This window comes from Coregonus clupeaformis, chromosome 24 (assembly GCF_020615455.1).
Source record: "Coregonus clupeaformis isolate EN_2021a chromosome 24, ASM2061545v1, whole genome shotgun sequence".
NCBI classification, from domain to species: domain Eukaryota; kingdom Metazoa; phylum Chordata; class Actinopteri; order Salmoniformes; family Salmonidae; genus Coregonus; species Coregonus clupeaformis.
Genome location: NC_059215.1, coordinates 52551374 through 52563825, shown reverse-complemented (window position 1 = coordinate 52563825; position 12452 = coordinate 52551374). Strand labels below are relative to the sequence as shown.

The following is a 12452-nucleotide window of genomic DNA, read 5'->3' as shown; positions in this document are numbered from 1 at the left end:
GGCTGCTGGTCTATTCAATCTGAACTTTCAGATGAGAAAATCTGGGATGGCTTTGAATCAATAACTTGTTGTATTTGTTTTGTTGCCAGGAGTGCCAATAGGATGCCCATATTCCACTAATGTTAAGAACAAGATAGAAGTCCCATAGCAAATCATTTAATGGACAAAGGTGGAGGGTCTTACAATAGCAATAAACCCGAGGGGGTGTGGAATATATTACCATTATACCACGGCTAAGGGCTGTTCTTATGCACGACGCATCGCGGAGTGCCTGGACATAGCCCTTAGCCGTGGTATATTGGCCATATACCACAAACCCGCCGAGCAGCCTTATTGCTATTATAAACTGGTTACCAACGTAATTAGAGCAGTAAAAATAAATGTTTTGCCATACCCGTGGTATAAGGTCTGATTTGCCATGGCTTTCAGCCAATCAGCATTCAGGGCTCGAACCATCCAGTTTATAAAGTACAGTAGGTATGGATTTTAAAGTAGCCTTCGAGTTGTGATACTCAATACATACTATTTATGTCATTAGTTTTCTGTACTACCAACCACGGACCAATCAAAAACTGTAACTGTAATCTGTGTGACTCTCTTAATAAGTGTGCAATCTGTGCATGACGTTGACTTCTACAAAGACTTTACCAGGAACAAGAAGCCTTATTCATACCTGATATCACACACAAACACAAGCCTTTTTCTTACACATCTGATTGAACAGAAGAGCAAGAGAAATTTGGCAGCCTTTGGTAATATTTAGAATGGTGCTACAAAAAGAGAGGAACATTAAAGGCTATAGATGTGATGTTAGTGAGTCTCATGAATGAGCACGGCCATCACTAGCCGGCTACCACCTGGCTCCTCAACCCTGCACCTTAGAGGCTGCTGCCCTATGTACATAGACATGGAATCACTGGTCACTGTAATAATGGAACACTAGTCACTTTAATAATGTTTACATACTGCTTTACTCATTTCATATGTATATACTGTATTCTATTCTACTGTATTTTAGTCAATGCCACTCCAACATTGCTCATCCTAATATTTATATATTTCTTAATTCCATTCTTTACTTTTAGATTTGTGTGAATTGTTGGATACTACTGCACTGTTGGAGCTAGGAATACAAGCATTTTGCTACACCCGCAATAACATCTGCTAAATATGTGTATGTGACCAATAAAATCAGATTTGATTTGATTTGAAATGCGTTCAAAAAGATTCCTCCATTAGTTTTACCCAAAAACATATTTTTACTTAGTGTTACTTTTGTTACTTTAAAAGTATGTGTAATCAGAGATTAGTTTATGTTGATGATTCAAGGCGGGAGGAGGTATACAGAGCCTCTGACAGGTGACTGTGTATACATTGCAGTGCAGCGGGAATGCCATTTCCACGTGATTCAGTCGAGGCGCGTTCAGGGTGTGTTCCTAAATTCAATCTGGAGTGCCAGAGTGCGCTCTGGGCGTCAGATTGTCAGATTGAGCGTTTCGTTCTGGTAGTGTTCAGAGCGCACACTGGACTCTCTGGCCGAGGAGTAGGGTTGATCTGAGCGTTCTGACCTCGAAACGGCAGTCAAGCAACCAAGCTAACTGGCTAACTTGGCTAGCATGCAAGCTACGTCCTGTACAAATGAGAGACCACTTCACTCTGACCATTTTACCAGCCCTAGCATTACATTTACATTTTAGTCATTTAGCAGACGCTCTTATCCAGAGCGACTTACAGTTAGTGAGTGCATACATTTTCATACTTTTACTAGCAGAGCTGGTTATTCTGTTTTCATGTTATCCAGCCCATTGGTGACTGTAACCGTGCTGCTGGCAACAATTAAATTAGCTTTTTTTGCCGACGTTTACTGACACCGGTCATATTCAACTGGTGTTGAGTGTTCATACATTAATCGGTTATTCTGCGCTCTGGAACACTCAGACGAGTGTGCTCTGAAATCTGAGTAGATAACCAGAGTGAATTTACGAACGCACCCTCAGGGTGGGCGTCTCCCAGCTACCTTTGCATACCTGTCATGATAAAACCTTAAGGCCATAAAAAATCTCCAATAGGTACCGCACTGGTTTCAACTAAAGGGACATATTGTATTGACAAAATGGAATCGCCCGTGAAGAAAGGTTTCCTTAGACTGGAGATACAGAAAACAACATGGGAGGTTCCGGAGCAATATACCGCACTGAAAGCCGTTGGCTCGGGCGCTTACGGGACAGTATGGTGAGTTGACTTTGTGAACGGTCAGTGCAATCTGGGATCCTTGGGACGTCACTACCCAAACACTAACCTTAACCCCTACCCTTACCCTTACCTTAACCATAACCATAACCCTTACTTAACCCTTACCATAACCATTTTAAAAAATGTAAACTGGGGTAGTGATGTCCCAAAGATCCTGGATAGCACGAACCCTTTGGGTGAACGGGTAATTATTGGCAGGCATCCCAGGAATAACTTCACGCCAAACCAGCATGTATTTATATTCTTTAGAATATACCTCTGTATAAATACAGTTGTTCTCAATCTCAGTCATTGCAAAAAATATGTAGAAAATAAATAGAATGTAAGGAACAACTTAGCCTGTAATTGTTTATTTATTTTCAATAACATACTAAACTCTACATTATTGGTTTAATATCAGCTGTGTTTTTGTTGAATTTTTTTTTTCAATACTAAAAAAAAGACTCTGGACATTGCTAACAGAGGCACTATTGTATTGCCTCAAGCAAATAAGCAAGTTGAAGCAGGCTTTGAGATAAGACAAGAATTTTCCTCTCCCAGGAGCAAGCCCCATAATAACACATCTTGAAACCCAGTTGTACCTCTGCCAGATATAGGTCTTATGGAATGTCTGAAATCAAATGTTATTTGTAGGACTACATATAATCATTTGGCAAACTCTGACATAAAAGTTAATCAAAGATTCTGCAGTCTTTGATCACTTGAAATCTGTCTGTTGGTACTAAGAGTAAATCACAGGAGGTTGGTGGCACCTTAATTGGGGAGGACGGGCTCATGGTAATGGCTGGAGCGGAATTAGTGGAATGGTTTCAAATACATCAAACACATGCCATTCCATTTGCTCTATTCCAGCCATTATTATGAGCCGTCTTCCCCTCAGCAGCCTTCACTGGAGTAAACCATTCTATCTATATCCCCCACAGTCTCTTGCTATTGAGAGTAAACCATTCGATCTATATCCCCAACAGTGTGCTGCTATTTAGAGTAAACCATTCTATCTATATCCCCCACAGTCTGAGACAGAATTGTTATATCCAGAACTAATGTACTTTGACTTTTGACCTTGTCTCATTCATTAGTTCTGCTATTGACCAGCAGACCAAGGAGAAGGTGGCCATTAAGAAGCTCTATCGTCCATTTCAATCCCTGATCCACGCTAAACGGGCCTACCGTGAACTACGACTGTTGCGCCACATCCAGCATGACAATGTTAGTACTTGTTACCTACTATTATAGTGGGACATCTGAGATGCACTTCCCTGGACAGAGAATCCAGTCATTCAAAAATGTAGCGGCCTTTCATTACAATGCAGTAATTATCATTCTACTTCACATCAGAATAATGTGCAGTCCTATGGACACTATTCAGCATCCAGTTGTATTGCTTTGCCTCTTTCCTATGTGTTTATTTATGTTTGGAAAAGAGGAGTAGCGGCCCTCATGGGCCAGTGTTTGCACTCAACACTTCTCAGTGAACATACTGTCTACTTATAGAACTGTTCATCAGGCCTACTTGTTCTGTTACAGGTGATGAATAAGTCTTACTGCAATGTATAATGTGTGTGTGGTCACTTACTGTGGGAGTAAACCCTTCCATTCCTCTCCTTCTCCTTGTTGTTTTCCTAAAGGTCATCTGCCTCCTCAATGTCTTCACACCTGATTTCTCCCTGGAGAAATTCCAGACATTGTGAGTGGTGAGCTGTGAACTGGCATTCCTCTGCCAGTTGTTTCAGCTTGTTGACACAGGCTGCTCAGAGTGTATCTTGGAGTTTTAGTTTCATAGTGTGTGTGTGTTTTGTGTGTGTGTCTTTGTGTGTGTGTCTTTGTGTGTGTGTGCTTGCAGGTTTGTTCATGTTTGTTTGTGCTTGGGTATGTGATATCATCTCTTACCTGAGATAAAAAAATATATATACAGTGAGGGAAAAAAGTATTTGATCCCCTGCTGATTTTGTACGTTTGCCCACTGACAAAGACATGATCAGTCTATAATTTTAATGGTAGGTTTATTTGAACAGTGAGAGACAGAATAACAACAAAAAAATCCAGAAAAATGCATGTCAAAAATGTTATGAATTGATTTTCATTTTAATGAGGGAAATAAGTATTTGACCCCTCTGCAAAACATGACTTAGTACTTGGTGGCAAAACCCTTGTTGGCAATCACAGAGGTCAGACGTTTCTTGTAGTTGGCCACCAGGTTTGCACACATCTCAGGAGGGATTTTGTCCCATTCCTCTTTGCAGATCTTCTCCAAGTCATTAAGGTTTCGAGGCTGACGTTTGGCAACTCGAACCTTCAGCTCCCTCCACAGATCTTCTATGGGATTAAGGTCTGGAGACTGGCTAGGCCACTCCAGGACCTTAATGTGCTTCTTCTTGAGCCACTCCTTTGATGCCTTGGCCGTGTGTTTTTTGTCATTGTCATGCTGGAATACCCATCCACGACCCATTTTCAATGCCCTGGCTGAGGAAGGAGGTTCTCACCTAAGATTTGACGGTACATGGCCCCGTCCATCGTCCCTTTGATGCGTGAAGTTGTCCTGTCCCCTTAGCAGAAAAACACATCCAAAGCATAATGTTTCCACCTTCATGTTTGACGGTGGGGATGGTGTTCTTGGGGTCATAGGCAGCATTCCTCCTCCTCCAAACACGGCGAGTTGAGTTGATGCCAAAGAGCTCGATTTTGGTCTCATCTGACCACAACACTTTCACCCAGTTCTCCTCTGAATCATTCAGATGTTCATTGGCAAACTTCAGATGGGCCTGTATATGTGCTTTCATGAGCAGGGGGACCTTGCGGGCGCTGCAGGATTTCAGTCCTTCACGGCATAGTGTGTTACCAATTTTTTTCTTGGTGACTATGATCCCAGCTGCCTTGAGATCATTGACAAGATCCTCCCGTGTAGTTCTGGGCTGATTCATCGTTCTCATGATCATTGCAACTCCACGAGGTGTGATTTTGCATGGAGCCCAAGGCCGAGGGAGATTGACAGTTCTTTTGTGTTTCTTCCATTTGCGAATAATCTCACCAACTGTTGTCACCTTCTCACCAAGCTGCTTGGCGATGGTCTTGTAACCCATTCCAGCCCTGTGTAGGTCTACAATATTGTCCCTGACATCCTTGGAGAGCTCTTTGGTCTTGGCCATGGTGTAGAGTTTGGAATCTGATTGATTGATTGCTTCTGTGGACAGGTGTCTTTTATACAGGTAACAAGCTGAGATTAGGAGCACTCCCTTTAAGAGTGTGCTCCTAATCTCAGCTCGTTACCTGTATAAAAGACACCTGGGAGCCAGAAATCTTTCTGATTGAGAGGGGGTCAAATAATTATTTCCCTCATTAAAATGCAAATCAATTAATAACATTTTTGACATGCGTTTTTCTGGATTTTTGTTGTTGTTATTCTGTCTCTCACTGTTCAAATAATCCTACCATTAAAATTATAGACTGATCATATCTTTGTCAGTGGGCAAACGTACAAAATCAGCAGGGGATCAAATACTTTTTTGCCTCACTGTATATTTGATGTCTGGGTTAGGATTTTTCTAATAAAAAGCATGAGCTGGCGAACACCCAGAGAACATTATTTAGTGTAGAGCTGCTGACTAACGGGGAATTAACTGGAAGTCTATAAAAACAAAGAGAGTCGCACACTCCATAGATATAAACTCCCAGTAATGCATTGGGGTAAATAAATCACCCTGAAGAAGGCACAGTGATGCAAAACGTCAGTGTTTTACCCAATAAATTACTGGGAGTTTATATATACAGAGTTTGTGACTCTTTATTTTTGATAGCTTATGGGTTATGATTCTTACCATGAGACACAGTATATGATATAACCTGCATTTGTTGTTATGTAATATTAGCATATACTTGTAGCACTTAGTTGTAGGTGGTAGAACTAGTACATGATGTATCGTATCATTCCATTTCCCTGCTTGTATTCTCTGTCACAGTTACATGGTGATATTTTTTTGCATCTGACTAACTGTCCCTCTCTGTCCTTCATTTTACAGTTACATGGTAATGCCCTTCGTGGCTGAGGATCTCGGTCACATCATGAAGACGAGGAGATTGACTGATCGCATCATCGTTTACCTCTTCTATCAGCTTCTACGTGGCCTTAAGGTGTTTACTACCACTTACAACTCACTATGTTTACTCACAGGCCTTTAAATCATGTTATTACCAATGTGAAGATAATGTTTTTTTTTTTTTATTCATCACCAATGTATCTATTTCTGTCCTTTAGTATATCCATTCAGCAGGGATCATCCATCGGGTTTGCATTAGATTCTTATCAATATACATGAAACACATCTCTACGTACATTTATTTGAGTGACCAGATCGTATAACATCCAGCAATACTTTTCTTTATTCTTTATTCTTTAGGACCTAAAACCTGGCAACCTCGCAGTGAACGAGAACTGTGAATTGAAGGTAAATAAGAATCAACCTGCATTTCTACGTGTTTATTAAACTGTACTTTACATTTTATAACCTTCACACAGTGAAAGAAACATAATGTACTTGATTTAGGAAGATGACACACTGATGTTTAAAGACTACACTTTGTTTGACGGTTGTGATCACATATGAGCCTCTCTTTTAATAAGCTTGTCCTCACTTTTCCTTCACATTCCCTTGCTTTCTCTTGCTTTCGCAGATCCTGGACTTTGGTCTAGCGAGACATGCAGAGAGTGAGATGACGGGCTATGTGGTGACACGCTGGTACAGGTCACCAGAGATCATCTTCAACTGGATGCACTATAGCCAGTCAGGTGACCTATCGCCAACGCACGATATATTTGGACTTCACTTTCCTTGCATTGCAAACGCTTCTGGGGGTATCTTACTCTTGTATGAGTGGCTCATTGGTATCTCATGTGTTATATATTCTGTGTGTCTGTCTCCCTCTCAGTGGACTTGTGGTCAGCTGGCTGCATCTTGGCTGAGATGATCACAGGCCAGGTTCTGTTCCCAGGCAACGACAGTATCCTTTAATGTTACCTCTGACACTTCCACTGTATAACTCACTCCTTTTACAGCAACACAAAAACATAGATTATGTTCCTCATCCTTTGTATATTGCTGATGTAGTTATCATGTAGTTATCTGATGCAATTATCATGTAGTTATCTGATGCAATTATCATGTAGTTATCTGATGTAGTTATCATGTAGTTATCTGATTTAATTATCATGAAGTTATCTGATGTAGTTATCATGTAGTTTTCATGTAGTTATCTGATGTAGTTATCATGTAGTTATCATGTAGTTATCTGATGTAGTTATCGTGTAGTTATCTGGTGTAGTTATCATGAAGTTATCTGATTTAGTTATCTTGAAGTTATCTGATGTCGTTATTGTGTAGTTATCGTGTAGTTATCTGATGTAGGTATCATGTAGTTATCTGGTGTAGTTATCATGTAGTTATCTGGTGTAGTTTTCTGGTGTAGTTATCATGTAGTTTTCTGGTGTAGTTATCTGATGTAGTTATCATGAAGTTATCTGATGTAGTTATCATGAAGTTATCTGATGTAGTTATCATGTAGTTATCAGGTGTAGCTATCAGGTGTAGTTATATGGTGTAGTTATCTGGTGTAGTTAACATGTAGTTATCTGATGTAGTTATCATGTTGTTATCTGATGAAGTTATCTGGTGTAGTTATCATGTAGTTATCATGTAGTTATCAGGTGTAGTCATCTGATATAGTTATCTGATGTAGTTATCGTGTAGTTATCAGGTGTAGTTATCTGATGTAGTTATCATGAAGTTATCTGATGTAGTTATCATGTAGTTATCTGGTGTAGTTATCATGTAGTTATCATGTAGTTATCAGGTGTAGTCATCTGATATAGTTATCTGATGTAGTTATCGTGTAGTTATCAGGTGTAGTTATCTGATGTAGTTATCATGAAGTTATCTGATGTAGTTATCATGTAGTTATCAGGTGTAGCTATCAGGTGTAGTTATATGGTGTAGTTATCTGGTGTAGTTAACATGTAGTTATCTGATGTAGTTATCATGTAGTTATCTGATGTAGTTATCATGTTGTTATCTGATGAAGTTATCTGATGTAGTTATCATGTAGTTATCTGATGTAGTTATCATGAAGTTATCTGATGTAGTTATCATGTAGTTATCTGATGTAGTTATCATGTAGTTATCATGTAGTTATCAGGTATAGTTATCTGATGTAGTTATTGTGTAGTTATCATTGTGCAGTTGCACAAAGTACAACACCAATCATGCAATCAGACTGTTCACTGATCATTGCTGTAAATATTTTGCTTGAAGTGGTTTCCACTGTCTGCCTTGTGTGTCCCTACCCCCTCCTTGACCATCCTGTTCAGGCATTGACCAGTTGATGAAGATCCTCCACGTAACAGGAACACCACCGTCCTCCTTGCTGCAGAAGATGCAGAGCAAAGATGTAGGCCTACCGTCATCTCAATCTAATGGCAGCTATTCAGCTTGCAACGATTCAATGTAGCTTGGTGTTGAAGTCACAAGTTATGGTCAGTATGGGATTAACTAGTAGGAAGGAGGAGATAACGTTGACAGTTGAACATTGTTGGTATTGTCTTGCAGGCTCGTTCATATGTGCAGGGTCTCCCTATCCAAAAGAAGAAAAACTTTAAGGAAGTATTTCCCTCCTTGGATGTACATGGTGAGTTGATCTATCTATCATTATTTTGCCAATGGAACATACTGCATGGTGGTTATGAATATCCAGTTATTCAGTGATGTTTTTCTGCTTTGTATTGAGAACAGTTGAGGTCTGTGATGACTCTTTATTCCATGCTCTATTTCCTAATGCCTCTCTCTCTCTCTCTCTCTCTCTCTCTCTCTCTCTCTCTCTCTCTCTCTCTCTCTCTCTCTCTCTCTCTCTCTCTCTCTCTCTCTTCATGTCCTGTGTGTACATCTGTCCAGCGGTGGATCTGCTGGACAGCATGCTGCTGCTGGACCCAGACACTAGGATGACAGCTAAAGAGGGCCTCTCACACCCCTACCTCTCTGAGTTCCATGATCCAGAATCTGAACCCGACTCCCCACCGTACGACGACTCCTTTGAAAGCATGGAGCTTGACGTGGGAGAGTGGAGTAGTGAGTATATCTTGTCTATGACTGATTGCATCGTTGCACATGTTGATAGCATTTATCCTGAATTACCCACTGCTCTTAGTGCCCTACAGTTACAGTTCTGCAAAGTAGCCATTTTAGGAAATTACATTTTAAAATACTGTATGGTGTGCTTCATGTGGTAAAATTCTAAAATGCTTAGTCTTTTCCTGTTAGGTCTGATCCACATGGAGATTATGACTTTTGACCCCAGCAACCCCAGTGCCACTGCAATGTAGCGGACAGACACTACAGAGCACTGGCTCCCCCAGCTTATAAAAAGTATCACATTTCACAACATGGTTTTATGACTTCATCAAACATTATACATGATACTGGTATGTCTACATTTTCATGGATCCCTCATGTTTTAAGGATAGGTCATGGTTTTAACTTGTTTTAAGGTAAACATTTTCAGAATGCTTTGTAAATGCCTATGAATGATGTACAAACTTTTAATATAGTAGTAGTATTATCATTGTAAATATAGTAATGTGGTACTCGATCACACCATTTGCACACGTTTATACAATTGGCTACAATCTATGTATGAACAATGTTTTAATCTTGACTGAGTAAAACCTCAAATCAATCTCATCTATGAACACATTCTCATCTCTGACTCAATTAGCATTTACCGAAATAAAGCATGTTTTGGTATCTTAACTGAAAAATGATGTTTAATGCCAGAAAACAAAATCTCAATGAATATATGCACATAGTATACAGTAGACGGCACCTGTTCAGTATAATATATAAAGTTCTTATGTTGCTCTTTTTATAGTGAATGGGTTAGATAGGACAAGGTACCATTTTAGTTCTGTTACAGCAGTGGTGTTAAGTAAATAAGTAAAAAATACTTTAAAGCACTACTTAAGTAGTTTTTTGGGGTAACTGTACTTCACTTTACTATTTATATTTTTGACAACTTTTACTTTCACTCCACTACATTCCTAAAGAAAATAATGTACTTTTTTACTCTATACGTTTTCTCTTACACCCAAAAGTACTTGTTACATTTAGAATGTTCAGGCAGGACAGCAATATGTTCCAATTCACGCACCTATCAATATAACTCATTGTCATCCCTACTGCCTCTGATCTGGTGGACTCACTAAACGCAAGTACTGCGTATGTAAATTATGTCTTAGTGTTGGAGTGTGTCCCCTGGTGGTCCGTAAATAAAAAAATAAAAAATTGTGCCATCTGGTTTGCTTAACGTAAGTATGACAATTTAGTTCTTTTTTCACCACTGTGTTACAGCAGATGTCTGCATGGTGTCTAACATTAGTTAAAGTAGTCTGCATGTAGCCCAGCTGCTGAAATTAAAGTAGATTTAAAAGAATTTTAATTTAATCAGATTTCATTTGATTTAAATTAATACAGTGCTACTGCTTTTGTCTGTAACGATTAACTAGCAGCCCAAAATAGGGGGCACTATGAATGTTTGATTGTATTGTTTTGCGTTCTATGAATCCTATCCCAATTTCCTCAGAAAACATCCATACATGGAAATACTTTTTTCTAGTAAAGAGATGTAACACAAGTTAACACTATCTAATACTGTCTTCATAGTAAATCACAATTAAAGGGATAGTTCACCCAAATTACAAAATTATATTGTTTTCCTTAAACTGTAAGCAGTTAATGGACAAGGTATGACAGCAATTATGCTTTGTTTATTTCTTTACCTGGTCACTGTTTCAAATGCTAACTTTTTTAGTATTTTTCGCACAAATCCAATGCAAGTACCTATATTAGCATTTTTGTTCTTTATGTGCATATCATCTATAAGTAACATCAATGAGTTGCGATACATTTGTACATACTTTAGGATGATTTGGACATGAAACGCGAAAATGCTAATATAGGTACCATTGACTTGCATTGGATTTGTGCCACAAATGCTAAAAAGATAGCATGTGAAACAGTGGCCAGGTAAACAAAACCTGCTGTCATACCTTGTCCATAGACTGCTTACAGGGTAAGAAAACAATGTCATTTTGTAATTTGGGTGAACTATCCCTTTAATAATTTGGCGGTTAGCTAGCGTATAGTGATGATAGATCCCTCTATGTTGTGTTACAGGCCTTGAAGATGTGTCATTCCATTGGGCTATTTTGTGTTTTGAAATCGAATCCTTCACAAGTCAGCTCCCACTTTGACATTGCAAAGAGCCGTTCACCTCTGATGGCATCTTGTTTTCATGGTATTAGCTGGGTATGAATCATTTAATAGGTTCTATTAATGTGTGGTTGCTAACATTCTAATAGTTAGACTAATTTCAGTTTATGTGGCAAAACAAGAAAGAATAGTGTAGAGAATCACTGTACCATATAAACTACTGTGAAATATATTTTCCATGACCAAAAATGTTGTATTTTCAGCTGTTTAAAGCTGGTGTACAAAACCGAATGTAAAAGATGCATAAACCAAAATTAAGAACATGAAGCATAGATATAGCGTACATAGAACAGATCTACCGCTTTTTAGACTTGCTTTCAAAGAGAATGACAGATCTGTAACTCACATATTACATATTACAGCTTTAAATAAAAACAAGCTGTTGAGTCATAGGGATTAAGTGCTTATGTGTACTTGCCAAAGTGGATTTAACTGTCAAGAAGTCATTTTACAGTGTTTGAGTTTATTTACAGTAAGATTTTAAAAAAGTGCAGATAGATTGTGGGTTCTATCAATGTAATTAATTGCCCACATCATTTCCAATCCCCTATATATTTAAAAAATATATATTTTCCTTATTATTTTCCCCTAACCCTACCTCCCCTCCCCTAATTGGAGTAAACTAATGGACAAAAATACTCAGGCTTCTACTTCTAGTTTATATGTAATATATACATTTAACGGACACAGTATATTTTACATTAGTTATCTTTTTTATTTGTTTTAGACATTTTTGCTAATTTATTAAAAATAAAAAACTGAAATATTACATTTACATAAGTATTCAGACCCTTTACTCAGTAATTTCTTGATGCAACTCTGTCAGCGATTACAGCCTCGAGTCTTCTTGGGTATGACACTACAAGCTTGACACACCTGTATTTGGGG

The 12452-nt window shown here is 38.7% G+C and overlaps 1 protein-coding gene across 2 annotated transcripts; it reads left to right on the top strand.

The window, feature by feature from the left end:
- Positions 1 to 2002: 2002 nt before the first annotated feature.
- LOC121537818 (mitogen-activated protein kinase 14A-like) lies at positions 2003 to 10298 on the top strand. Of its 2 annotated transcripts, XM_041845419.2 has the most exons (12): positions 2003 to 2232; positions 3333 to 3462; positions 3882 to 3940; positions 6270 to 6381; positions 6506 to 6535; positions 6648 to 6695; positions 6922 to 7036; positions 7177 to 7248; positions 8612 to 8691; positions 8850 to 8928; positions 9192 to 9365; positions 9558 to 10298. In XM_041845419.2, the coding sequence occupies exons 1-12, from the start codon at positions 2114 to 2116 to the stop codon at positions 9617 to 9619; spliced, it is 1080 nt and encodes a 359-aa protein (XP_041701353.1). In that variant the 5' UTR covers positions 2003 to 2113; the 3' UTR covers positions 9620 to 10298. The 2 variants fall into 2 exon arrangements, with proteins under 2 accessions (XP_041701353.1, XP_041701354.1); XM_041845420.2 differs by lacking the exon at positions 6506 to 6535.
- Positions 10299 to 12452: the final 2154 nt, after the last annotated feature.